The 27930-nt window shown below is 56.9% G+C and overlaps 1 protein-coding gene across 3 annotated transcripts; it reads right to left on the minus strand.

Annotated features, from left to right (window-relative positions):
• Positions 1–71: 71 nt before the first annotated feature.
• On the minus strand, positions 72–27911 carry SEMA5B (semaphorin 5B). 3 transcript variants are annotated; one of them, XM_038750581.1, is made up of 21 exons: positions 27724–27911; positions 23982–24081; positions 23379–23424; positions 20591–20653; positions 20091–20189; positions 19443–19656; positions 17932–18217; positions 17584–17719; positions 16905–17112; positions 16349–16556; positions 15395–15512; positions 14558–14739; positions 14030–14173; positions 13751–13898; positions 9990–10215; positions 7182–7397; positions 6148–6318; positions 5143–5286; positions 2996–3040; positions 1684–1886; positions 72–1420 (listed from the first exon to the last, which is right to left on the minus strand). In XM_038750581.1, the coding sequence occupies exons 1-21, from the start codon at positions 27896–27898 to the stop codon at positions 1265–1267; spliced, it is 3288 nt and encodes a 1095-aa protein (XP_038606509.1). In that variant the 5' UTR covers positions 27899–27911; the 3' UTR covers positions 72–1264. The 3 variants fall into 3 exon arrangements, with proteins under 3 accessions (XP_038606509.1, XP_038606517.1, XP_038606524.1); XM_038750589.1 differs by lacking the exon at positions 72–1420 and having other exon boundaries at positions 1772–1948; XM_038750596.1 differs by lacking the exons at positions 72–1420; positions 1684–1886; positions 2996–3040 and having other exon boundaries at positions 5209–5286; positions 6148–6247.
• Between the last annotated feature and the right edge of the window lie 19 nt (positions 27912–27930).

Consider the following 27930-nt stretch of genomic DNA (forward strand, 5'->3'; position numbering starts at 1 on the left):
CCTTGGGCAGTGGAATCTGATGACCACTGTCCCCCACGTACACAGAGGAGACTGTGGCAGCAAGGTGGGCTGGAGTCATGGTTTAATCTCTCTGCAGGGCACTGCAGGGGAAGGGGCCATGCCGATGGCAGGGTGACCCAGGTCCACAGGCAGGCAGTAGGAGTCCTGGCCCTGGTCCTGAGGGGTCCCAAGGTCTCCTCCACCCTGAACACTGGCCTCAGGGAAATGGAATGTCCATGTCTGGGGAACATGACTGAGGTCTGTGGCCAGAGTATGTGACTGGACTCCAGGACTGGGATCTGTGACTGGGATCCGGGACTGGAGCCCATGATATGGTCGGTGACCTGGGTCCGTCACCAGGGTCCAAGATTCACAGAACCTCCCAGAACCAAGGCAGTGCCATCCGTGGGAGCCAAGGCTCATGGTTACCTCGCTCCTCCAGAGGGCTGAAGTGTTGGCCCTCCCCTGGTTCTTGCACCACCTGAATCCTTGTGCTCGATCCCTGCATCTTCAGTGCCCCGGTCCTTGGGTCCCTGGTTTCCCGACCCCCGTGTCTTCAGTCCCCCTGGCCCCTGGTCCCCAGTCCACCAGCCACTGTAACCTCAGCCCCCACCTCTGAGCTCCCAGTCACCCCGGGCCACCCCTGACCCCTCTGGCCACTTTGTCTCTGGTCCCCCCAGCCCCTGGGTCTCTGGTCCCCCCAGCCACTGGGCCTCTGGTCTCCTTGGCCCCAGGTCCCCACTCACTTTGGCCATCGTGCCTCTGCCCACCCTCCCCCCACAACCCGGCTCCTAAGTCCTCAGTCTCCCCAACCACTGCATTCCCAAATCCTTCCAGGGCTGTGCCAGGGAGCAGAATTCAGTGTTTCCCACAAGAGTGGGGAGGCCCCCAGTTCTGATCATCCTGTCTGTGCCTGGGAGGTGCCCCCAGACCCTGGCCCCACACCCAGGGCATCACGGGGGATGGCAAGAGCCTGGGCCCAGGGGAAAGAAGGCTGAGTGTGAAGGAGGCTGCCGTTTTGAGCACAAAGTCCAACCCAGGCCTCCAGACCCCCAGGCCTTCAGACACCCCGGTCCCCAGGCTCCCAGGTCCTCAGGCCCCAGTGTCCGGTGAGTCCCAGAGGTCAGTCAGAGTAAACACCACAAGGCCAGGCCGGGAGTCCCAGCAAGGGCTCATGTCCAGGAATAGGGCAGCGTGGCAGCCCACCACCCAGCCAGCCTGCAGAAAGAATGTCCCGAGGTGGCGGCGTGGGCAGCAGGAAGGCTCAGCTGTTGGTGAAGGTCCGGCCCGGGGAGGTGTCGGCCCGGAAGTCAAACTTGTTCAGGGCGCTGGGATAGTAGGTGGTAGTGTACACGTTGGTCTGCTGCAGTGGGTAGAAGCCGGGCCGCTCTTCTGGGGGCAGGCTGTTTTTGTTCAGGGTCTGCAAGAGGGACATCCTCAGCACTCAGATGCCTAGCCCGGTCTCCCACCTCTCACCCCTACTGCACATAGTAAGTGCTTAATAAATGCTATTGTTATTATTATTACTGACCGTGCACCTGGGGCCAGGGTGGGCAATGGAGGGTGGGGCGGAAGATCGGGGATGGTACAAACCCTGGGGTGTGGTGGGATGCAGCAGTGCCCCTCCCCACTGTCCAACCACCTGCCCGTCCAGCCCCGCATCATCCCGGGACCACCCTGCACCTTGAACTCCATGGGTGTGTATCTCTCGTTCTTGGGTGTGCCCGCCTTGTAGTGCAGATGGTTGGGGGTGGCGGGGTGGATGGCCGAGGAATCCGGGGTCCGCCGTGGGCAGCGCTGACAGGATGCGTAGATGGCGAGGCTCAGAAGGCCAGAACCCAAGAAACAGGACACGCCAGTGGCAATCAAGTGGATGAGGCTGAATCCTGCGGGGACCACGGGCAGGTGAGCTGAGCGACGGGGGTGTGGGGAGGGTCTCCGGGGCCCCCTAAAAGAGGGGAGGACAGTGAGTATAGGTGGGGAGGACTTGAGGCCCACAGAGTGGGGCACTGAAGGGGGCTGTGGCCCTATATATCTGAGGGAACAGGAGAGACGCCTGCCATCTTGGGTGGGAGGGGGAAGGGTTTCCAAGTCAGGGACATGGATGGGATGGTCCCTGTAGGGGCTGGGATCTTGGGGCCATTCACTGTGTGTAGATTGGGAGTGTTTGGGGTTCCATGACTCAGTGTTGGCAGAAAGTCAGAAGACCTCCACAGAGAGAATGGGTGGGGGGCTCATCTCAGACTGATGCTGCTGGGGAGAAGCTGCCCTCTGGCCACCGCCGCCCCCAGCTGAAAGCAACCCCGGGTCCACCCACAGCCCGGGGTCAGACTTTGAGGGGTCACGAGCCCCCAGCCCCAGAGCTCAGCCTGCCCCCAACTCAGAGCAGAGGCTGCCTTTCCAGCCAGGAGCCCACCTGACTGACCGCCATGCTCACTGCCTGAATGACCATCCTGTTTACTGTCTGGCTGACCACCTGACTAACCACCCTGCTCACTGCCCAGCTGACTGACCAACCCTGCCCACCTCCCAGCTGGACACACTGCTGATGACCTGACTGACCACCCTGATCACTGCCCAGCTAAGCCCCCTGTTGATCATCTGACTAACCACCCAGATCACCATCCAGCTGAGGCCCCTGCTGACCACCTGACTGACCCTCCTGCTCACTGCTAGGCCTACGGCTCTGGAGCATAGGCCGAATCGGGGGCGAAGGAGAGAACCAGTGAATAGAAGGGGCGGGGCAGAGGAGGAAGGCTGGCGAGGAGAGGGGCGAGCAGGGACCTCCAACCCCGTTCCCAAAAGCGGGGCCAGTCAGGGGAACGAGGAGTGGGTGAGGTCGGGGACAAGAACAGACACCCCACGACCACCCCGGGACCAAAACCCGAACCACGGCTGGGGGAGGGGCCCTCGGGGAGAGGCCGGGGGTAGGGGGGTGGGAAGGGGGCGGAGCCTGGGGGAGGGGCAGGGGTCGGGGATCGAGTGGGGGTCCTACCTGCGCAGTTGCCGCCCTGATGGACGCCGGGCGCCGGCAGGATCACTGCGGAGACGCCGGAGACACAATCAGTTAATTGTACTTGGGAGTTCAGGGGCCCGTCCACTCCGGCCCCACGGCCGCCAGCTGGATTGTGGGGGGATCAGAGAGCGGGTGCCTCGGGAGCTGCGGGGCCGAGTGGGCTCAGGGGCTGGGGGCGCCTCTGGGGACACTGGGGAGGGCCGAGGGGTCGCCTACAGGGCTCTCTTTGGGGAGACAGCCTCGGCGCTACGAATAATGATGGTTTTTGTTAAGCATTTACTAGGTGCCGAGCACTGTTCGAAGCACTGGGTTAGATACAAGGTTATCAGATTGTCCCACGTGGGGCTCACAGTCTTAATCCCCATTTTACAAACAAGGGAACTGAGGCACAGAGAAGTGAAGTGACTTGCCCAAAGTCACACAGCTGACAAGTGGCAAGAGTTAGCATCAGAACCCACGACCTCTGACTCCCAAGCCCGGGTTCTTGCCACTAAGCCACGCTGCTTCTCCAATAATACTAATACTAATAATCACAACTGTGGTATTTGTTAAGCACTTACTATGTGCCAGGCCCTATACTAAGCGCTGCGAATCAGGTTGGACAGAGTCCCTGTCCCACGTGGAGCTCACCATCTTAATCCCCATTTTACAGATGAGGGAACTGAGGCCCAGAGAAGTGAAGCGACCTGTCCATGGTCATGCAGCAGACAAGTGGAGGAGCAGAGGATAGAACTGAGGTCCTTCTTACTCCCAGGCCCGGGCTCTATCCACTAGGCCACCCCACTTCACTGCCAGATTTGGTGGGGGAATGGGGAGCCGGGGGAGCTGAGGTACTTAGGAGTTGGGAGCTGGGGTATTTAGGGACTGGGGGAGGCAGGGGTTGGGGGCTAGGGTGCTGGGGGGGCAGAGAGGACTGCGAGGAGAAGCAGCATGGCATAGTGGATAGAGAATGGGCCTGGGAGTCAAAAGGTCATGAGTTCTAATCACAGCTCCGCCACTTGTCTGCTGTGCGGCTTTGGGCAAGTCACTTCACTTCCCTGGGCCTCAGTTCCCTCATCCGTAAAATGGGGATTAAGACTGTGAGCCCTAAACGGGACAGGGACTGTCTCCAATTCAATTTGCTTGTACCACCCTAGCGCTTAGTACAGTGATTGGCACATAGTAAGCGCTTAACAAATACCGCCTCAACTCCTCCTCCTCCTCCTCCTCCAGCCATGGAGGGAGCGCGGTGAGCGGGGCCCCGGCGGGGAGGGAGGGAGGGAGGGAGGAGGCCGGCGTGTCCGGGAGGGAGGGCAGCGGCAGCGGCAGCGGTGGGAGGCCTGAGCCCGGACCCGAGCCCGGGGGGTGGAAACTAAGTGAAAGGACAGGGTACAGCAGCTTTGCCCTTCTGCCAGGCACTCCCCCTCCCACTTTCCCCCTCCCCTTCGACCCTTCAAAACCCTACTGAGAGCTCACCTCCTCCAGGAGGCCTTCCCAGACTGAGCCCCCTTTCCATCTCCTCCTCCCCCCCCCCGCCCTACCTCTTTCCCCTCCCCACAGCACTTGTATATATATTTGTACAGATTTATTACTCTATTTATTTTACTTGTCCATATTTACGATTCTATTTATTTTGTTAATGATGTGCATAGAGCTTTAATTCTATTTGTTCTGACGATTTTGACACTTGTCCACATGTTTTGTTTTGTTGTCTGTCTCCCCCTTCTAGACAGTGAGCCTGTTGTTGGGTAGGGACCGTCTCTATATGTTGCCGACTTGTACTTCCCAAGCGCTTAGTACAGTGTTCTGCACACAGTAAGCGCTCAATAAATACGATTGAATGAATGAATTATTATGGAGAAGCAGTGTGGCTCAGTGGAAAGATCCCGGGCTTTGGAGTCAGAGGTCATGGGTTAAAATACCGGCTCCGCCAGTTGTCAGCTGTGTGACTCTGGGCAAGTCACTTTTAACTTCTCTGGACCTCAGTTACCTCATCTGTAAAACGGGGATTAAAACTGTGAGCCCCCCGTGGGACAACCTGATCACCTTGTAACCTCCCCAGCGCTTAGAGCAGTGCTTTGCACGTAGTAAGGGCTTAACAAATACCATTATTATTATGATTATTATGAGGCGGGGGAATTGCATACCCGGGATCTCTCCGTGGAGGCAGCCTCGGTGTTGCGTGCCGTTCCCCGAGCACTGGACCAGGCCGGGGCCCTCGCAGGAGCGGCTGCGGACCTGGACACCGCCTTCGTCGCACGGGCCCCACTCCGACCACACTGACCATCCGCCTGCAGCAAACCCGGCCGTCAGCACAGTCCTGACCCTTCTCCCGACGGGGGGAGGGAGGGAAGGAGGGGAGGGGAAGGCGCTAGAGGGGGCCACGTGACCGCCTCCTCCCCCCCCCCCCCCCCCATATACCGTTATCACTCTCAACGTCAGAATTCCCCAGAAGAAGTTTGGGGGAGAAAGGAAATTGGCAGGCCCGTTAGAAGCCTGCCACCCCCTCCCCCTTCCAGGTTCAAATCACCCCACCCCAAATCCCCGAGTCCCCCATAGTCATCTAGGTGGTGGGGCGCTGTTGCAGGTCCGCCCTCTATATCCCCTGCGCCCCCCTGCATTTCCCGCCCTCCCGGGATCCCCCTACCCACACCCCGCCTCCTGGCACCTGGACAGGTGTGGCTGCTGCAGAAGCCCCCCCCCTCCACGTCCCCCGCGCCCATATCCTCCACGCTTCCAAGTATCTCCCTCCCTCCGGGAACCCCTGCACCCTGACACTTATGCAGGCGTGGGTGCTGCAGAAGGGCCGCTCCCCAAATAATAATCATAATGATGGTATTTGTTAAGCGCTTTTACTAGGTGCCAAGCACTGTTCTAAGCGCTGGGATAGATACAGGGTAATCAGGTTGTCCCACGTGGAGCTCACAGTCTTAATCCCCATTTTCCAGATGAGGTAACTGAGGGACAGAGAAGTTAAGTGGCTTGCCCAAAGTCACACAGCAGGCAAGTGGCGGAGCCGGGATTAGAACCCATGTCCTCTGACTTCCAAGGCGGTGCTCTTTCCATTAAGCCATGCTGCTTCTCTAAATCCCCCGCCCTCCGTATCCCCCACGACGCCCTAGTATCTCCCGCCCGCCGGAGTCCCCCAGCACCTGGGCAGGCGTGAGTGCTGCACAGAGCCTCTTCAGTGTGCAGCCCCAAGCAGATGTCCTGGGGGTCGGCGGGCCCGGGGCTGGAGCAGGTGCGGGTACGCTGGTAGTGGCCGCCCCCGCAGGGGGCCGAGCAGGATGACCAGGATGACCAGCAGGACCAGGAACCTCTCACTGCCCCCGCCGCCCCCCGGGCACAGGGACCACTGAGCCCCGCACGAAGGGACTCCGCAGCACCCGCTCTCCGTCCGCCCCACGGCAGAGCAAGACCCCAGTGGGGGAGGGGGCACCAGGAACAGACCTCTGGGGTAGGGGTGGAGGTGATATCTGGGCAGGCAGGGGGGTACCTGGGCAGGATGCGGTGGGTGTTTAGGGGCACGGAAGGGAACGGGGGCTACCTGGGAAGGGCTGGAGGGAGCGCTGGGGGTTACCTGGGCAGGGATGGGGGGAGGCAGGGGATAAGAATAATAATATTAATTGTGATATTCGTTAAGCATTTGTTATGTGCCAGGCACTGTACTAAACGCTGGGGTAGATACAAACAAATTAGGTTGGGGATATTTGGGCAGTACTCAGTGGGCATCTGGGCTGGGCTGCATCATAATGATGATGATGGCATTTATTAAGCGCTTACTATGTGCAAAGCACTGTTCTAAGCGCTGGGGCGGTTACAAGGTGATCAGGTTGTCCTACGGGGGGGCTCACAGTCTTAATCCCCATTTTACAGATGAGGCAACTGAGGCACAGAGAAGTGAAGTGACTTGCCCAAAGTTACACAGCTGACAATTGGCAGAGTCAGGATTTGAACCCATGACCTCTGACTCCAAAGCCCGTGCTCTTTCCACTGAACCACGCTGCTTCTCATACCAAGGTGAAACTCAGTGGGTGTCTGAGCAGGGCTGGGGCGGGGGTTATTGGCGAGTACATGAGCAGAACTGGATGGAGGCAGAGGCTACCTGGGCAGGGCTGGGGGACAGTGGGGTTTACTTAGGGGTATGGTGGGGGTCTGGGCAGGGGTAGGGGGTGGTAGGGCATACCTGGGCAGGGCTGGGGATTGCAGTCCTGGTAGTCGACAGCGGCTCCCACGCAGGGCAGCCCCCCATAGCGGGGCTCAGGGTTGGCACACGTGCGTCGTCGTAGGCGGTAGCCGAGCTCGCAGTCCCGGGAGCAGCCAGTCCACGGGCCCCACGGGGACCAGTCGCCGCTAACCGCTCTAGCCGAGCTCTGGCCGCTCAGCAGCTCATCCACCAGGGCTGGGGGACGGCGGGGGTTTTGGTGGGGGGCGGTCACAGGGCTGCGCTGCTGGAGCCCGGTGTGCCCCCGCCCTACCATCTGCTCCTTCACCCACCCCATCCTTCCGCCATTCTCGAACCATCAACCCGCAGCCCCGGGATCACCCTTAAAGTTGCTTCCTCCACTCATGTGCACGAGTCGCAGAGAGCTGCTGGTGGAAATCCGGACACCAGGTTGACCTCGTCCATTCAAATTCATCCCCAACTGCTCTAACTCTGCCCTCTCTTCCACTCCACCACAATAATTTTCCATCCTTCTTGACTCCCATGTCCACTGCCCACACCAACTATTCCAGACCCCCTCCTGAAACCCCCAATCCCGTCAATCTCCCCAGTCTCTTACCCTGATGACCTTGCCAACCTTTTTGTTGGTGAATAATTAAAACCATCATGTTTGAACTCCTCAAACACCCCCCCCCCACCCATCACTTTCCCAATCCCAGCCCTCTCCTCACCCCCATCTACATTTGTCCTTTCTAGCCATCTCTCAAGAGGAGAGAGGCAAGCTGTAAGAAGTAGAATGTAAGCTCCTTGTGGGCTGGAAACATTTCTACCAACTCTCTTGTTTTGTACTTTCCCGAGCACTTACTACAGTACTCAGTACACAGTAAGTGTTCAGTAAAAACCATTGATGATGTGGAAATCGCCCAGTTCTTTTCTAAATCTTTATTTGTAATGATGTCTGTTTATTTGTATTGCTGTCTGTCTCCCCTTCCCCCCCATCCCCCACCAGACTGAGAGCTTGTTGTGGGCAGGGATTGTCCCTCTTTATTGTTATATTGTACTTTCCCAAGCTCTTAGTACAGCGCTCTGCACACAATAAGCGCTTAATAAATACGATTGATTGAATGAATGCATGAATGAATGCATAAATCTGGCCCCTCCAACCCCATTCTTTGACACCTTATTAAAACATTTCCCCCCTCCTTTTTTCCCCGTTAACCACCATCTTCAGCTACTCACTCTTCCCCTCTCCAAACACTCTCTGAAGCCCATTGCCCTCCCCAGTTATTCTTCATCTCTCTCCTACCATTCCTGTACAAATCCCTTGAGCGAGTTTTCTATATGCCTCCGCTTCTTCTCCGCCAGTTCCCTTCTTGACCCTCTGCAATCTGGCTTCCGCCCCCTTTACTGCATAGAAATTACCCTCTCCAAGGTCACCAATGATCTCTTTCTTGCCAAACCTAATAGCCTCTACTCTTTCCTAATCCTCCTCGACGTCTCCGCAGCCTTCAACACTGTCGACCACCCACTTGTCCTGGAAACATTATCCAACTTCGGCTTCACTGACACTGTCCTCTCCTGGTTTTCCTATTTCTCTATCCGCTCATTCTCAGTCTCTTTCACGGGTTCCGCCTCTGCCTCCCTCCTAACTGTGGGAGTCTCTCACGGCTCAGTTCTGGGTCCCCTTCTATTGTCCATCTGCACCCACTTCTTTGGAGAACACATTCACTTCCACAGCTTCAACTATCATCTCTATGAGGATGATTCCCAAACGTCCCTTTCCAGCCCTGACCTCTCTCCTTCTCTGCAGTCTCGCATTTCCTCCTGCCTTCAGGACATCTCTACTGGGATGTCCCGCCGACACCTCGAATTTAACACGTCCTCATCTTCCCACCCAAACCCTGTCCCGAAAGGGGGGCGGGGGATGAGTTAGAATGGGAAGCAGAATGGTCTAGTGGATAGAGCCCGGGCCTGGGAATCTGAAGGACCTGGGTTCTAATCCCAGCTCTGTCATGTCTGCTGTGTGATCTTGGGCAAGGCATTCACTTTCCTATGCCTCGGTTACCTCATCTGTAAAATGAGCTTTAAAATTAAGTCCATATGGGACAATGACTGATAGGCTTAATGGAAAGAGCACGGGTTTGGGAATCGGAGGACATGGGTTCTAATCCCGGGACCGCCACTTCTCTGCTGTGGGACCTTGGGCAAGTCAATTAACTTTTCTGTGCCTCAGTTACCTCATCTGTAAAATGGGGATTAAAACTGTGAGCCTTACGTGGGACAACCTGATTACTCTGTATCTACCCCAGCGTTTAGAATAGTGCTTGGCACGTAGTAGGCTCTTAACAGATACTATTATTATTATTATTATTATTATTATTATTATTATTATAAGCTTGTATCTATCCCTGCGTTTAGAACAGTGCCTGGCACATAGTAAGTGCTTTACAGATAGCTTTTTTTAAAAAAAAAAAAAAGAAGAAGGAATGAGGTAGGGGCGGGGAGAAGGAGATAGGGGGAGAAAAGGGGAAGGGGCAGGTTTGTATCATCGGTGTCCAGGCGGCCGAGCTTTCTGGGACCAGAGGGAAGGAGTGGGGGACTGTAGCAATGGGGGATGGTAGAGGTGGGGGATCCGGAAGGGGGGAACAGGACAGGGGGGAGGGGTGGGGGATGGAGACAGGGAGCAGGGGGAAAATGTGGAGGAGGGGGGACGGGGGCGAGGCGGGGAGGGGGTTGTTGGGCACCGTGAGTGTCTCAGGCGTCGGGACGGTCCGCGGGGCAGGGGGCAGTGGGCAGGGAGCAGAGGTGAGGGAGCGGGTTGTTGCGCACCGTGGGTGTCGCAGGCGTCGGGACGGTCCGGGGGGCAGACTCGGCTCTCGGTCCTGCGGCGGCCGAGCTGGAGGCGGCGGGGGTCGGGCAGGGGGGCGCGGCAGGTGTAGCGGAAGCGTTGCTCCAGGCGGGCGCCGCCCCTCGTCCCGTTGGCGGGCATCCAGGGGGTCCAGGGCGTGTTCCTGCGGACCTCCGGGCACGGCTCGGGGCTGCACGGCCGGTACTCCTGGGGCACCACGCGGACGGCTAGTCGGACCCGGCCCCCTGCCCCCCAAACACACTCTCCCTCCCGCTTCCGCAATCCCCCCTGCCCCCCGCTCCCGCCGCCCCCCCCCACCCCCTCCCCTCGCACTTTGTGAACACCCCTGCTCCCGCCCTTCTTCCCTCCCTCACCGCCATCTGCACCGGTTCCCTCTACCCTCTGAGCTCCTTGTGAGTAGGGACAGTCTTTCTCTATTGCTGTATTGTACTTTCCCAAGCGCTTAGTACAGTGCTCTGCATTCATTCATTCATTCAATCGTATTTATTGAGCGCTTACTGTGTGCAGAGCACTGTATTAAGCGCTTGGGACGGTACAATACAGCAATGAAGAGTGACAATCCCTACCCAACCACGGGCTCACAGTCTAGAAGGGGAGAGACAGACAGCAAAACAAAACAAGTAGACAGGCATCAATAGCATCAAAATAAATAAATAGAATTAAAGATATATACATATCATTAAGAAATAGAATAATAAATATGTAAATATATACACACAAGTGCTCTGGGGAGGGGAGAGGGGCAGAACAGAGGGAGGAAGTAGGGGCGATCGGGGGGGAGGAGCAGAGGAAAAGGGGGGCTCAGTCTGGGAAGGCCTCCTGGAGGTCGTGAGCTTTCAATAGGGTTTTGAATGGGGCAAAGTAAGCGCTCAGTAAATACGATTGAATGAAGGAATGAATCGATGTCTCCTTCCCCTCTGCCTCCAAACACGTCCGTGTCTCCTCTCTTCTAAGAGCAGCCCTCGATCCCATTGCTCCCTCCAGCTAGCAGCCCCTCTCCCTCTGCCCGTTCCTGTCCAAACTGCTGAAATGGATTGTGTACATCTATTCTCAAACCTCTACAGTTTGGCTTTCACCCCTTCCCCGCCACGGAAGCCGCCCTCTCCAGTGTCACCAGTCACCTCCTTCTTGCCAAATCCCAATGGCCTCTCTTCCAATCTAAGCTTCCTCGACCACTTGGCTGCCTTCGACACTGTGGCCCACCCACTTCTCCTGGGAACGTTACCCAACCTTGGCTTGGATGACACCATCCTCTCCTGGTTCTCCTCCTGTTTCTCCGTTCACTCCTTCTCTGTCTCTTTCACGGGCTCCTCCTCTGCCTCCCACCCTCTAGGTGTAGCAGTCCCTCAAGGCTCAGTTCTGGATCCCCTTCAATTCTCCATCTCCATCCCTTGGAAAACTTCTTCTCTCCCATGGCTTCAACTACCATCTCTACTCCCAAACCTATCTATGCTCTCTGCATTACCTAGGCGCTTGGATAATAATAATGGTATTTGTTAAGCGCTCACTATGTGCCAAGCACTGTTCTAAGCAATGGGGTAGATACAAGGTCATCAGGTTGTCCCACATGGGCTCACAGTCTTAATCCCCATTTTACAGATGAGGTAGCTGAGGCACAGAGAAGTTTAGTGACTTGCCCAAGGTCATTCAGCAGACAAGTGGCAGAGCTGGGATTAGAACCCACATCCTCTGATTCCCAAACCCGTGATTTTACCACTAGGCCATGCTGCTTCTTCCCCTTAGAACTTTAATACTCATTCCACCCCCACAGCATTTTTGTACACCTCCTTACCCTCTGCGGCTTCCCCTATCTGTAATTTATTTTGACTTCTGTCAAAGAAGCAGTGTGGCTCAGAGGAAAGAGCACGGGCTTTGGAGTCAGAGGTCATGGGTTCAAATCCCGGCTCTGCCGCTTGTCATCTGTGTGACTTTGGGCAAGTCACTTAACTTCTCTGTGCCTCAGTTACCTCATCTGGAAAATTGGGATTAAGACTGTGAGCCCCATGTGGGACAACCTGATCATACTGTAAGAACACTGCTTTGCACATAGTAAACGCTTAACAAATGCCATCATTATTATCATCAAGCCCTTTTGAAAGCACACCTCCTCCAGGAAGCCTTCCCTTATTAATCTATCATCTCCACACTTTATTTCCCCACTCTTGCCTCTTCAGCATTTTCTTATGTCTGAAGCACTTGGATACTTATACTCACCTATAGCCCTTATGGACACATCTTTCTACTCTATTACTTCTTCCTCCCTAAATTTTACTGTCTGTCTTCCCCACTAGATTCTAAGTGCCTTGAAGTCAGGGATTGTATCTCACCTCTATTGAACTTCCGGAACCACTCAGTACAGTGCTCTGCTCATAGTAGACTGTTAGCTCCCTGAAGGCAGGGATTGTGTCTAAAAACTATTGTGCTCCCCCAACCATTCAATACAGAGCTCTGCACAAGGTAGACAGTATGATCCTTGAGGGATCATTTCTACTAACACTCATTGTGAGCCATCAAAGTATGGATTGATTGATCAATTTGAATTTCTATTCGTGTATTTAATGACTCTCATTTAATTTCATCATGCTTCAGAGAAGCAGCATGGCTTAGTGGAAAGAGCACGGGCTTGGGAGTCAGAGGTCGTGAGTTCTAATTCTGGCTCCGCCACTTGTCAGCTGTGTGACTTTGGACAAGTCACTTAACTTCTCTGTGCCTCAGTTACCTCATCTGTAAAATTAAGACTGTGAGCCCCACATGGGACAACCTGATAACCTTGTATCTATCCCAGTGTTTAGAATGGTGCTCAGCACATAGTAAGCCCTTAGCAAATGCCATCATTATTATTATTACCATGAAGCAGCATGGTCTAGTGGAAAAAGCAGGGGCCTGGGATTCAGAGGACCTGAGTTCTATTCCCAGCTCTGCCACCTGCCTGGAAAAGTCAGTTAATTTCTCTGTGCCTCAGTTCCCTTATCAGCAACCTGGAGATTGAATCCCTGTTCTCCTCCTAGACCGTGAGCCCCATGTGGGTCCCGATTATCATGTATGTCCTCCGGCGGTTAGGGCAGTGCTTGGCACGTTATAAGTGCTTAACAAAAACTATCACTATTATCATCATTGTTATTGTTGTTGTTAGGGAATCAATCAATCAATCAATCGTATTTATTGGGCACTTACTGTGTGCAGAGCACTGTACTAAGCGCTTGGGAAGTACAAGTTGGCAACATATAGAGACAGTCCCTACCCAACAGTGGGCTCACAGTCTAAATGGGGAAGACAGAGAACAAAACCAAACATACTAACAAAATAAAATAAATAGAATAGATATGTACAAGTAAAATAAATAAATAAATAAATAGAGTAATAAATATGTACAAACGTATATACATATATACAGGTGCTGGGGGGAAGGGAAGGAGGTAAGATGGGGGGGGGATGGAGATGGGGACGAGGGGGAGAGGAAGGAAGAGGCTCAGTCTGGGAAGGCCTCCTGGAGGAGGTGAGCTCTCAGTAGGGCCTTGAAGGGAGGAAGAGAGCTAAAATGACGACTCCTGCTCTACCTTCCAACGTACTCTATTGATAGGACGGTGCTGCGGCAGATGTGTCTGTTTTGCTGGGGTTGGGGGGAAGAGCAAGTGAGGGCCCAGGACCTTAGGCGTCCTCCAGGAGACCTTCCCTGACTGGTGGACTGAGTAGTCTCTGGGAGGGTGGCCGGGGCACGTACCAGGGCGCAGCCGGGGCAGCTGTTCCCGTTCTCACAGGTCCGCAGCCGCGAGTGGACGCCGCCCCCGCAGTGGGCGCTGCACTGACCCCAAGGGCCCCAGGAGGCCCAGAACACCGGGACCGGACAGGGGCTGTTCTCGTTGCAGAACCTGCGGGCCGGGCCCACGGAGGGGTCAGGGGGCGGTGGGGCCGGAGCCGGGGGAAGGGCCCTCGACCCCTGCCACCCGGCCCCCGGCCCCCCGGCCCCCCGGCCCCCCAGCCCCCCAGCCCCCGGCCTCACCGCTCCTCGCGGCTCTGCCCCACGCAGACGCGGCCCCCGTGGCGCGGGGCGGGGTTGCTGCAGCTGCGTTGCCGGACGCGGAAGCCGATCCCGCACGAGGTGCTGCACGGCGCCCACGGGGCCCACGGCGTCCACGCTCCGTTCCTGCGGCCGGGTGGGACGGTGGGGTCACCCCCCATCCCGACCCCACGGACGGACACCCCCCGCGGGGCCCCGCAGGCCCAAGGCCGGCGGGCTGGGGAGGCTGTCTCGCCCGGCCTCCGGACTCAGGGAGGACCGACCCACGGGGGTCATCCCCCGCATCCCCCGCCTCCTCGGGGGTCGGGACGGGGCGTGCAGGGAGGGCAGGAAGCCTGGGTGGGGATTGAAGGTCCTCTAGTGGGGACGGGGAGAGCACAGGATTGAGAGGCCTGGGTGGGTACTGAGGGTGTTCCTGGTGGGGGACGGGGGACGGGGGACGGGGGACGGGGAAGGGTTCCAGGGGGCACGGGGGTGTGTGTCTCTGGCTCCCCCGGCCCCCCCGCTCACCGGGAGCAGTTGGTGATCTGCACGTGGGTCCCGGAGCAGGCTCGGCCGCCGCAGCGGGGGGCCGGGTGGTCGCAGGCCCGGACGCGGCTGAGGCAGACCCCGGAGCCGGGCCCGTCCGACGGCTCACACGGCTGCCACGCGGACCACGGCCCGAACGCCCCGTCCACCGTCAGGTTCTTCACCTGGAGGCCGGAACAGGCCGCGTCCCGCCCCGTCCTGCCTCACCACACCTCCTCCATTCATTCATTCTTTCATTCAATCGTTTTTATTGAGCGCTTCCTGGGCACAGAGCACTGTAGTAAGTGCTTGGAAAGGACAATTCATCACCTCATCACGCCTCATCACGCGCTGTCACACCTCAGCGCCTCGTCTCATCACACCTCGCCCCATCTCATGCCTCCTCGCGCCTCATCACGCCTTGTCACGCCTCATCATGGGCCAGCACGGCCCACGTTCCCCATTGTGGGGAGGCCGGAGGTGGGACCCGAGGGGGCGAGATTGGAGAACACACCAAAACCTATGGCCACACCTGCTCGCCTTTCGAAGTATGTTCACACCCATAAATGCGTTCACACCCAGATGCATATGTGTTTACATAAAGGCACCCCCCCCCCATAGACACGCGCCCATGCGTGTGGTCACACGGACATATGAGTGTGCACTCTCAGATGGAGCCACCCATCCATCCATGCACGCATACATACCCCGGCATGGTCACTCAGGTCGCGCGCAAAGTCACCCCAAAACGCCCTGGCCTACATGCCCATTCCCAGGGGCGGGGTCCAGGGGCGGGGCTGAGGAGGTGGGGGTAGGGGCAGGCCGTGTCAGGGGTCTCACCGGGCAGGCACTGATGTCCTGCGTCCACAGACTCTTATCAGCCGAGTCCTCGCTAGTGCTGCACCGCTGCTGCTTCTCGTCCCAGCCGCAGTAAGGGTCCCGGGCCCCCAGGCAGGCCCTGCCGCCGTCCGGAGCGGGAGTCATGGACCACCCCCGTCCCCGCCTCTGACCCTCGGGCCCACATGGCCGACGGAAACCATGGATAATCCAAGCTCCGGGGCCAGCTCTTAGCTCCATCCCAAACCCGCTGGACCACGGAAACCACGGGTAATCCAGCTCCTATGAGGTACCCTCCCCAGGCACAACCCCTCCCCCGATTGCTCCCCCCCCCTCCCCGCATTGTGCTTCGAAGGGCTGGAGTTGTACTTCCCCCATCCTTGGGCAGAGCGGGCACGTGCGGGGGGACGCGGGGGGCGGGGCGGACGCGCCCGCGGGGGTGAGGTGGGGGATGCGGGAGGTGACAATGATAATAACAATAATGATGGTATTTGTTAAGCGCTTACTATGTGCCAAGCGCTGAAGTAGATACAAGGTAATCAGGTTGTCCCCCGTGGGGCTCACAGTCTTAATAGAGAAGCAGCGTGGCTCAGTGGAAAAGAGCATGGTCATGGGTTCAAATCCCGGCTCCGCCAATTGTCAGATGTGTGACTTTGGGCAAGTCACTTAACTTCTCTGTGCCTCAGTTACCTCATCTGTCAAATGGGGATTAAGACTGTGAGCCCCCCGTGGGACAACCTGATCACCTTGTAACCTCCCCAGCGCTTAGAACAATGCTTTGCACATAGTAAGTGCTTGATAAATGCCATTATTATTATTATTAATCCCCACCTTCCAGATGAGGTAACTGAAGCCCAGGGAAGTTAAGTGACTTGCCCAGGGCCACACAGCAGCCAAGTGCGCGGGGTGTGGGGGTGCGGGGGAGCGGGGTGCAGAGTTTGGAGGGGAGGGTCTCACCCGCGGGAGCGGTGGGAGGCGCAGCGCTGCAGGGGGACGCGCAGGACGCCGTGGCTGAGCCCCACAAAGAGCGCCCGCTGGCCGGGCAGCAGTTGCAGGCTGCGGACGGGCTCCCGGCGCCCGGCGGGCAGCACCTGCATCTCCTCCAGGTAGCAGCCGCGCAGGCCGCGGGGGGCGGCCGACAGCGCCTTCAGCACCGTGCCGGACTCTGGAGGGCGGACGACGGTCAGGGCTCCGGACACCTGACCCTCCACGACCTCCTCCCCCCTCCCACCCCTACCTCTCCCCCTGGCATCGCTCATCCGTCCTCCCTCGACTTCCCTTTTCCCAGCCTTATCCCTTCCCCTGGCACCGTCCCCCCACCAGTCCCTTTCTCCTGCCCCTGACTCACCCCTTCCCCTGGCATCGTCTCACCCCCCAACTCCCTCTCCTCCCCCAGTCTTCCCCTTCCCCCTGCCTCGTTCGCCCTTCCTTGCCCCACATCCTCCTTGCCCCGTCATTTGGCCACCTCGAGCAGACCGTATACGGTGAGATGTGGGAGGAGACGGGCACTGACCGGTGCCGATGTAGAGCACGTGGTAGAGCGTGTCCTTGCCCTGCACCAGGTCCACGGCGAGGCGGGAGAAGCGGACGCTGTCCTGCGTGACCGGGGGCTCGGGGGTCACGGGCTGCACCGCCTCAGCCATGAGGAGCAGGCGCTGGGCGTCCTGCAGGCTTCTCTCCGTCAGGTTGGCGTTGGGGCCTTCGTCCTGCCCGGTGCCACACTGCCCACGGGGCACGGCCTCAGACCGGAGCAGGCCCCGCCCCGCCCCGCCCCGGGTGGTCAGTGTTGTGTCCGGCCCTCAACCTCCCCCTTGGTCGGGCCTCATCCCTAGACATTTCCATTCAGCCCGGTCCCACTGGCCACACTCCTTCAGCCTGACCTTCGAATGTTACCAAACCCCAGTTCTGCCCTGCAGTGCTAACTCGCGGGGCAGACCCTCGGTGCTGCTCTTCAGTGCCAGCCCCCAGTGCGGCCTTGCAGTGCCGGCCCTCAGGGCAAAGCTTCAGGGCAGGCCCAGGGGGACGGGCAGCACCTGATTTAAGACTGGCAAACCTGAGCCATAGACACAGGTTGAACTACTGCCCCCGCCACGGGGCCCCACCGGCGCCCACCTTCAGACGACCAGATCACTCTCCCGTCCCCCACCCCTGGACCGTGACCGGGCCCCGGTGGTCGGGGTTGGGGGTCCCACCTGGAAGTTGGGGATGGGGTTGGCAGTGCTGAGCCAGGCGGAGCGCGGCGTCTCCTGGGAGCGGAACGGCCCGTTGAAGGCCCGGGCGATGGCGCTCAGGTTGAAGGCGCAGACAGCCGAGGCGGCCACACTGTTCCTGGATGGGGCAGGGGGCAGTGGGGGGCACAGGGGGCGGAGGGGGGCAGCAGGGTGGGGGTCAGAGATGGGGGGCCCAGGGGCAGTGGAAGGCAGGGCAGTGGGGGCCACAGGGAAGTGAAATAGGGGCAGGGGGGTCAAGGGCAGTGGGGGGCAGCACGGCAGGGGGCGGCGGGGGGCAGCGGGGTGCGGGTCGCGTGTCTGGCGGCTCACGCGTTGGTGGTGAAAGCGGCGTAGACGAGGCCCAGCTGGGGGAGGTGGACAGCGCTCTGCAACTCGTCGTAGTAGAAGGGGGCCTCGCCGGGCCGCGAGCAGTTGAGCCGGGCCTTGGAGAATGTGGTCCACGTGGCCTCCAGCAGGAAGCGGCCGCCCACGTCGTTCTTGCACACGCGCGCCACTCGCGAGTACACACTGTGCCCGCACTCCTGTTCCACGGCCGTCTCGCGAAACAGAAAGTAGATGAACAGGCCGACGTCAAAGGCGGCCACGAAGTTGGGCTCTGTGGGTCGGGGGGGGGGGGGAGGGAAGCAGGGGTCAGCCGGCTGGGGCCATGGGTCAGCCCACCGTCCTTCCCTACTGGTGACCCGGGTCAGCTTTCCCCACCCGCTGGGTCGAACTGGTCACAGCCACCAACAACCAGGGCTTCTGGGCCTCAGTTTCCACGGCCAGATGGGGGACAGGGCTGGGGAAGAGGGGCCATGCCTGGGGGGAGCAGACAGGGATGGGGGGGCAAGCTTTGTATTGTCCTCTCCCAAGAGCTTGGTACAGTGCTCTGCACACAGTAAGCACAAAATGAATACCACTGATTGACTGACTGGTTGACTGAGATAAGTTGTGAGGAGCAGTGTGGGCTAATGGTTAGAGCACGGGTCTGAGAGTCAGAAGAATGAGGGTTCTAATCCTGGCTCTGCCACTTGTCTGCTGTGGGACCTTGGGCAAGTCACTTCACTTCTCTTTGTCTCAGTCACCTCATCTGAAAATGGGGATTAAGACTGTGAGGCCCATATGGAAAAGGGACTGTGTTCAAACCTGATGAGCTCATATCTACCCCAGCACATGGTACAGTGCCTGGTACATAGTAAACGCATAATGAATACCATAAAAAAGGAGGGGCAAACCTGGGGGAGGGGGCGTGGACCAGGGTGGAAAAGGGGGGGATGAGGGGATGGGGTAAGGCCAAGACCCAGGGAGGGACCAGAAGGCTGAAAGGGGGGTTGAGACTGTGAGCCCCACCTGGGACAGGGACTGTGTCCAACTCGGCTGGCTTGTACCCACCCCAGCGCTTAGTACAGTGCCTGGCACATAGTAAGCTCTTGATAATAATAATAATAATCATAATGGCATTTTTAAAATGCTTACTATGTGCCAAGCACTGTTCTAAGCGCTGTGTTAGATACAAGGTAATCAATCAGTTCGTCCCACGTGGGGCTCACAGTCTTAATCCTTATTTTACAGATGAGGTAACTGAGGCCCAGAGAAGTTCATTCATTCAATCGTATTAAGCGACTTGCCCAAAGTCGCACAGGGGATAAGTGGCGGAGTCTGGATTAGAACCCACCACCTCTGACTCCCAAGTCTGTGCTCTTTCCACTAAGCCACGCTGCTTAACAAATACTATTATTATTATTATTATTATTATTATTATTGTTGTTGTTGTTGTTGTTGTTGTTCAGGGGGTCAGGGCCTTCAGGGGCGTGGGCTGCCGAAGTGGGGTGCGTGGCTACCGTTGAGCCACTTGGAGTTGTACTGCGCGGTGCGGAGGGCGGGCCCGGGGCCGAGGCTGCGGTAGATGGCGGCGTCGCGGCCGGAGAAGTCGATGACGGTGGCGGCGTATAGCTCCCCCGTGGGCGCCATCAGGGCCGTGCCGTTGTGCTGGGGGTCGTACGGGCAGCGCGCAGCCCCGTTGATCCGCTCCAGGGTCCGGCTCAGGTCGCCCAGCTGGGCGGGGGGCGGGGTGAGGGGAGGCTCCCGCCCCCCCAATCAGCCTCCCGCCCTCCGGACCTCCCGAACCCCCGGGGATGCCCGGACCCCCGCCCCCGACCAGCCACCCGGCCTCGGGTCCCCCCCGCCCGCCTTCCGCCCCTCATTCACTCATTCGATCCTATTTATTGAGCGCTTACTGTGTGCGAAGCATTGTACTAAGCGCTTGGGAGAGAGTGCACTATAACAATAAGCAGACACATTACCTGCCCACAAGGAATTTACAGTCTCCACTCTCCGAGGACCACCCCCTCGCCCAAGTCCTGGGTCCCCCACTCCCGCTGGTCCCCATCCGCCTCCCCGCACCCCGATCCCTGAACTCTGGACCCTGGCCTCCCAGTCCCCCAGTCCCCCGGGCCCCCCCACTCCCGGACTCCGGCCCCCGAAGCCACCTGCCGGCTGGAACATATCGGAGAGAAGGCGTTGGTGCCGCAGGTGAAGAGCTTCTGGCCGAAAATGATGAGAACCCGTATGTAGTTCTGACACTCATCCTGACGGAGATACAGAGGCAGAGAGAGACAGGCAGAAATGGAGAGACACCGATCCGTGGGGAGTCCCTCACTAGCCCAGCCCTTCTCTGTCTCCCACCTGGAATCCCCCAGGACGCTGACTCTGCGTGACCCTGCCTGCTGGTTGGTAAAGCCCCCCCGCCTTCCCCCAGAGGGTTCTTTGAGGCTGATCTCTCCAGTCCTCCCATCCGCAGACTGCTCACCCCCTGACCCTCCCCAATCCTAGGCAGACCCCTGATCCTCCCCAACCCCCCAATCCCCACCTCTGACCCTCCCAAGGCCCGTGGACCCTAAACTGACTCCTAGACCCATCCCAGCCCATGCCTAGACTGACTTCTGCCCCACCCCAGCCCCCTGGCCCTAGGCCAAGCCCCCGGCCCCACCTCCGTCTTCCCCTTGCTCCTGCAGGAGTGCTGGTTGTCTTCATCTGGGCCCCACTCTGTGGCCTGTGGATGTAGCACGTGACATGGGAAGGGGACACAGCTAACCCCCCAGCCCCTCCCTCCACATCATCCTGCAGGCCCTGAGGTGGGTGAAAATTGACTTCCCAGCATCCCATTGACCACACTACAACATCCCCTGCCCCACTCCACTGTCAGGGGGCAACTGAATACATCAGACCATTGAGCAACCCAGTCCCACCCAGCTGACTGGGCTCCTCAGCCCCCCTGCCTGCATTATTCAGCCCCGCTGCCTGGGTTCTTCAGCCCTGCTGCCTGGGCTCCTCATCACTCCCTGCCTGTATTCTTTGAATCTTAATCAGTCAGGGTTTAGTCACGGAAGGCCTCTTGGAGGAGATGTGATTTTAATAAGGCTTTAAAGGTGCGGAGAGTGGGGGTCTGTTGTATAATAATAATAATAATGGTGGTATTTGTTAAGCACTTACTTTGTGACAGGTACTGTACTGAGCGCTTCAAAGCCCTACTACTGCTTCAAAGCCCTACTACTGCTTCAAAGCCCTACTACTGCTTCAAAGCCCTACTGAGAGCTCACCTCCTCCAGCAGGCCTTCCCAGACTCCTCCTTCCTCTCCCCCTCCTCCCCCTCCCCCCCCCACTTTACCTCCTTCCCCTCCCCACAGCACCTGTATATATGTATATATGCTTGTACGTATTTATTACTCTATTTATTTATTTTATTTGTACATATCTATTCTATTTATTCTATTTTGTTAATATGTCTTGTTTTGTTGTCTGTCTCCCCCTTCTAAACTGTGAGCCCGCTGTTGGGTAGGGACCGTCTCTATATGTTGCCAACTTGTACTTCCCAAGCGCTTAGTACAGTGCTCTGCACACAGTAAGCGCTCAATAAATATGACTGAATGAATGAAAGCGCTGGGGTGGATACAAACAAATCGAGTTGGACACAGTCCTTGTCCCATATTAGACTCAGTTTCAATCCCCATTTTACAGATGAGGTAACTACGGCACAGAGAAGTGAGGTGACTTGCCCCAGTTCACACAGCAGACAAGTGGCGGAGCTGGAATTAGAATCCATGACCTTCTGACTCCCAGGCCTGTGCTCTATCCACTGTGCCATGCTGCTTCTCTATATAGGGAGGGGGGAGGGTGTTCCAGGACATTGGGAGGATGTGGGCAAGGGGTTGACAGTGAGATAGATAAGACTGAGGCACAGTGAGTAGGTTGTGACTAGAAGAGTGAAGTGTGTGGGCTGGGTTGTAGTAGGAGAGCAGCGAGATGAGGTTGGATGGGGCAAGCTGATTGAGCACTTTAGAACAGATGGTGAGGAGTTTCTGTTTGATGCGTAAACTTCTATTTGATGAGTAAAGTTTGGTTTAATGCCAGGTTTCTGTGTTTGATGCCTGGGCCCCTTGAGCCATGTTGGCCCATTCCCCACGTGCTCTTGGGTTTCTTCTGACCCAGCCAAAGGCCTTGTCTGTGCGACCAGCCAACCAGCCCTCCCCAGTGAGCAATGCCCAAGGCAGACCGGGAGAAACGTTCAGGATATGTCACCCCCCTCTTCAAAAATCTCCAGTGGTTGCCTATCCACCTCCATATCAAACAAAAACTCCTCATCATTGGCTTTAAAGCCCTCCATCACCTCTCCCCCTACTACCTCACCACTCTGCTCTCCTGTAACCCAGCCCTCACACTTCACTCCTCTGATGCTAACCTTCTCACTGTGCCTCCATCTCACCTGTCTCACCGCCATCCTACCTCTAGCCTGAAATGCCCTCCCTCCTCAAATCCTCCAGACAATGACTCTCCCCACCCTGCAGAGCCTTACTGAAGGCCCATCTCCTCCAAGAGGCCTTTCCAGAATAAGCCCTACTTTTTTTCATCTCCCACTCCCTTCTGCATTGCCCGGACTCGATCACGTTCCTCTTCCCAACGCCCCAGTCCCTCGCCAGCCACACAACACGTGTATATATCTGTAATTTTATTTATTTGTATTGATGTCTGTTTATTTGTATAGATGCCTGTCTCCCCTTTCTCCCGCCTCTCCACCCCGCCCAGACTGTGAGCTCGTTGTGGGCAGGGAATGTCACTGCTTATTGTTGTATTGTCCTTTCTCAAACGCATAGTACAGTGCAGTGCACACAGTAAGCGCTTAACAAATATGAATGAATGATTGGGGACTGAGGCCTGGATCCCTCATGCCCTCTGAGGGCTTTCGGATCTCTCAGCAGGTGGCAAACTAGACACCTCATCCAGGAAGCCCTCCCTGATTTTACCCCAGCTGCCTCTCCTGGCTGGGTCTGTCTGTCCCTACGGATGGGGCCTTTCGGTGTGTCTGTTCACACACAGATCTGGGGCAAGGGGGTCTCCTGAGAACAAGACGGCATCCTCTCCATCACCAAAGAGGGCTCCCTGAGGGCATGATTGGGTCTGCCCCTTCTACCCCAGGGACTCCCCAAGGGCAGGACCGCCTCTCCTCTCCCAAGGCTCAGTGCTCAGGAAGGTTCATTCTTTTGGTCATTCATTCAGTCGTATTTATTGAGTGCTTATGGTGTGCAAAGTGCTGTACTAATGCTTGGGAGAGGACACTATAACAACATAACAGTTGGAGACGATCAATGACTTATCAATGACCCCTACGCCTACTGGTGACCCCTCAGTCCTCTCGATCCACCCCTGCCCTTCAGGCCACCCTCCCCCACAGCCTCGCTCCCTCCCTGCCCCCGGCCCAGCCCCTGCCCCCGGCCCCGTACCTGCAGGAGGGACACATTTCCCAGGCTGAGACGGAAGAGGTGGTTCCTGGTGGCACCCGAGGAAGCAGAAATCACCGTGAGCCACGACCGACCCCATTAACCCTCACTTGCTTTCCCAGGGACACACAGGCCCAAAGTCATCTGGTCCAGCACCTTGCCTCCAGCTGGACAGTCAAGGGTGGCCTCTGGCACATGACCCGATGCCCTGGGCCAGGATTCGGAAAGGGAGGAATCCCTCCAGACCCCCCAACACCAGCAGTGGCATGGCCGGGGAGGGGCCCTGGGGAGGGGGGAGCAGGGATAGGAACGAGAGAAGCCCAGGACTCCCCCTGTCAGCTCCTCCTCCCCATCGCCCTCGCCTTCCTCCTGCCTGTCCCCCCCCACTCTCAAGCCCCCTTCCTCACCCCCCTTATGAACTCCTCTCCTTTATGTCCTCTCCCCTTCCCCCTCCCCCTCATGCCCCCCGTCCCCCTCGTGATGCCCTCACCTGCCCACCTAGTAACACCCTCCCCTGCCTCCCATCAAACCCTCTCCCCTGCCCCCCTCACACCCCTCTCCTACCCCACTCCCCTGCCCTCTGCACTCCCCTAGAGCCGCCCTCACCTGGCCCCCACAATGATTTGGTTGCGGGGCGGGTCCAGGACAAGCTGGGAGAAATCCCATGTTCCAGGATGCGAGAAGGTGGAGAGCCAGGGCTGCAGAGCTGGGGCCGGGAGGGAAGGAAGGAGGAATCGAGTGTTGGAGGGAGAGGGCGGGGGCGACAGGCTCCACATCACCTCCCCCAGTCTCCCCAACCAGCACCAACCCTACCAGGCCTGCCCGGGGGAGGGAGGGGCCTGAGGGGCTGTGGAGCTGGCGGCGGGTGGGCTGGCAAGGGCTCCCAGCCAACTTCACTCCCCCACAGGGTGGACAAGGAGAGGGAGGCTCAGGGAGGGTGATGACTCTCCCTGGATCATCCAGCTGCTTCCTGACCTCTAACCCACGCCGGGGACTCCAGTTGTCAGACCCTGACTAAGGTGATCTCCTCTGTCTCAGTCCAGCCCAGCAGATAGCACCCATCCAGCTCCATCCTGTCCCTCCAATGCCCAGCCCCTACTACATTCCAGGAGGGAGTTTTCCCCAGAAGTTGCTTTCTCACAGGCTCTGGGGCAAATGGATAGTCTGTCCACCCATCTGCTGCCCTTCCAATGCTCCCCCACTGCTTGCCCCTGCCCTCCATCTCAGCCTGCTTTTTGGGGACTTGGAGTTGGTAGGGGACAGAGTTGGGGAAAAATGGGCCAAGCTGAGGCAGGTCCCCCATGGTGGGGAGTTCCCCATCGACCCCCATGCCCACAGACCCTGCCAACTACTCTAGACCCTCCACTCTCTTTTGGAGCCCTGAGTGCCTCCCCTCCCCCCTCCCCGATGGAGTCCTTCCCACCTATTTAATAGGACCACCCCCCAGTCCTAGTTATGGTATTAAGTGCTTACTATGTGCCAGACACTGTACTAAGCGCTGGGGTGATTACAAGCAATTCAGGTTGGACACAGTCCCTGTCCAACATGGGGCTCACAGTCTCAATCCCCGTTTTACAGATAAGCTAATTGAGGCACAGAGAAGTAAATTGACTTTTTCAAGATCATACAGCAGACAAATGGTGGAGCCGTGATTGGAACCCATGACTGTCTGACTCCCAGACTCGTGCTCTATCCACTATGCCAGTGTGGCTCAGTGGAAAGAGCGCGGGCTTGGGAGTCACAGGTCATGGGTTTGAATCCCGCCTCCCCCACATGTCTGCTGTGTGACCTTGGGCAAGTGGGCAAGTCACTTCACTTCTCTGTGCCTCTGCTCCCTCATCTGCAAAATGGGGATTAAGACTGTGAGCCCCACATGGGACAACCTCGTCTCCTTGTATTCCCCCCAGCACTTAGAACAGTGCTTTGCACATAGTAAGCACTTAACAAATACCAGCATTATTATTATTATTATTATTCTCTGCACATGGAGGGAGGAGGGTGTTCCAGGCCAGAGGGAGGATGGGGGCAAGGGGTTGGCAGTGAGATAGATAAGATTGAGGCAACGTGAGTAGGTTGTCATTAGAAGAGTGAAGTGTGAGGGCTGGCTTTCCCCCTCCCCATCACCTCCTCATCCCACTTTCTCTTCCCCCTCTCCTTCCCCCTTCTATCTCTTCCTCCTCCCTCTCCTCCCATCCCCTCCTCCTCCTTTCAGACCCCGGTTAATAATACTTACCTCTCTGACTGCTCTTTCTCTGTTTTGTTCTCTGGTGCTCAATCTGCCTCTCATCTCAAGTCTAAGTGCTCATTCTGGTTCCCCTATTCTTCTAACTGTACACTCATCTTCACTCCCACCTCATTGTGAATGACTCCCAGTTCTCCCTCTCCAGCCCCAACATCTCACCTCACTTGGAATCCCACCTCTCCTCCTGCCTCCAAGGCCTCTCTGCCTGGATTAATTAATTAATTAATCGTATTTATTGAGCGCTTACTATGTGCAGAGCACTGTACTAAGCGCTTGGGAAGTACAAATTGGCATCACATAGAGACAGTCCCTACCCAACAGTGGGCTCACAGTCTAAAAGGGGGAGACAGAGAACAGAACCAAACATACCAACAAAATAAAATAAGTAGGATAGAAATGTACAGGTAAAATAAATAAATAAATAAATAAATAAATAGAGTAATAAATATGTACAACCATATATACATATATACAGGTGCTGTGGGGAAGGGAAGGAGGTAAGACGGGGGGATGGAGAGGGGGACGAGGGGGAGAGGAAAGAAGGGGCTCAGTCTGGGAAGGCCTCCTGGAGGAGGTGAGCTCTCAGCAGGGCCTTGAAGGGAATGGATGTTCATTTTCCCCTCCACATACACTCCCTCTCCTGACAACTCAAGCTCAACATGCCTCCAACTGTAACTTTAACTGTAACTTTCCCATCTCGGTCAACACCATCACCCTCCCCCCTTTCCAGAATCCTGCAGCTTCAGTGTTGTCCTTGGCTTGTTTCTGACTTTCTACAATGCCTACCTGTTCTTCCTGCCCAATCTCTCCCAGATCCACCTGTTCCTCTCCCTGCATACAGCCACCACTCTGTATCAATCTCTCGTCCTACCGCAATTGAGCTTTCTCATGGGATTCCTCCCTGGCCTTCCTGCCTCCAGTCTCCCTAACCTCTGCCCAGATCTCCTTCCCAAAACTTTCTGAGAAGCATCTTAACCTAGTGGAGAGAACCTGGACCTGGGACTGAAAGGTACCTGGATTCTAATCCCCACTCTGCCACTTGTCTGCTGTGTGACCTTGGGCAAGTCATTTCACTTCTTTGTGCCTCAGTTTCCTCAACTGTAAAATGGGGGTATTCATTCATTCCTTCAATTGTATTTATTAAGCACTTACTGTGTGCAGAGCACTGTACTAAGCTCTTGGGAAAGCACAATAAAACAATAAACAGTGACATTCCCTGTCCACAATGAGCTCACAGTCTAGAGCGGGGAAGAAACAGACAGATATAATAATAATGATAAAAATTATGGTAACTGTTAAGCACTTACTATGTGCCAGGCACTGTACTAAGCTCTGGGGTGGATACAAGCAAATCGAGTTGGACAGAGTCCCTTTCCCATATGGGGCTCACAGTCTCAATCCCCATTTTACAGATGAGGTAACTGAAGCCCAGAGAAGTGAAATGACTTGCCTAAGGTCACACAGCAGACAAGTGGCAGTGCTGGGATTAAAACCTAAGACCTTCTGATTCCCAGGCCCTCTACACCATCTGTTCTCCTTCCTACTTAGACTGGGACCCTCATTCAGGACAGTGATGTGTGTGACCTAATTAAATTGTACCTGCCCCAGGGCTTAGAACAGTGTTTGACACATAGTAATCACTTAACAAATACCATAAAAAGTCACTTTACTTCTCTGAGCCTCATTTAACTCATCTGTAAAATGGGGATGAAAATGGTGAGCCTCCTGTGGGCTATGGACCGTGTGGAGTCTGACAATCTAATCTACCCCTGATCACCCCAAGCCCCTGGCCCCTAGCACCCTGAGTAACTCTACTTCAGGTCCCCTGCGACTCAGAAGCCCCTCAGCCCCCCACTACCCAACCCCAAACTCCCCAGAAAGGTGAGGATGGGGGAATGAATAGGATGAGTGAGGATGGGGGAATGAATAGGATGACCTCTGAGGGACAATTTGGTAAGCTGGCTGGATTGTTTGCCCTCAGGCAAGCAACTGGCAGCCCCAGCCTCCAGATCCTGAAATATGGCACCTTCCCCCAGCTGCTTCCCATTGCTGGAGTCTATCCCGAGTTCCTTTTGCTGCAGCAGGGGCATCCAGGGAGGTGCTCACCTTCAAAGGAGATGGTAGGGTGTTCCTGGCGGAGGCAGGGCTGTGCTGACAGGTCCTCGTCCTGGTCAGATGCTGCTGCCAGCATGGGGAGGAGCTGGAGGCTGAGCAGGATGAGGCCTGTCCAGGCCAGGAGCTGGAGGCTGGACAGAGGAGTGCGGGGGGCCCTTGGGGCCATGGCAGGCAGCACTGCTGCAGGTCTTGCATTCA

This window comes from Tachyglossus aculeatus, chromosome 1, assembly GCF_015852505.1.
Source record: "Tachyglossus aculeatus isolate mTacAcu1 chromosome 1, mTacAcu1.pri, whole genome shotgun sequence".
In the NCBI taxonomy this organism is placed as follows: Eukaryota; Metazoa; Chordata; class Mammalia; order Monotremata; family Tachyglossidae; genus Tachyglossus; species Tachyglossus aculeatus.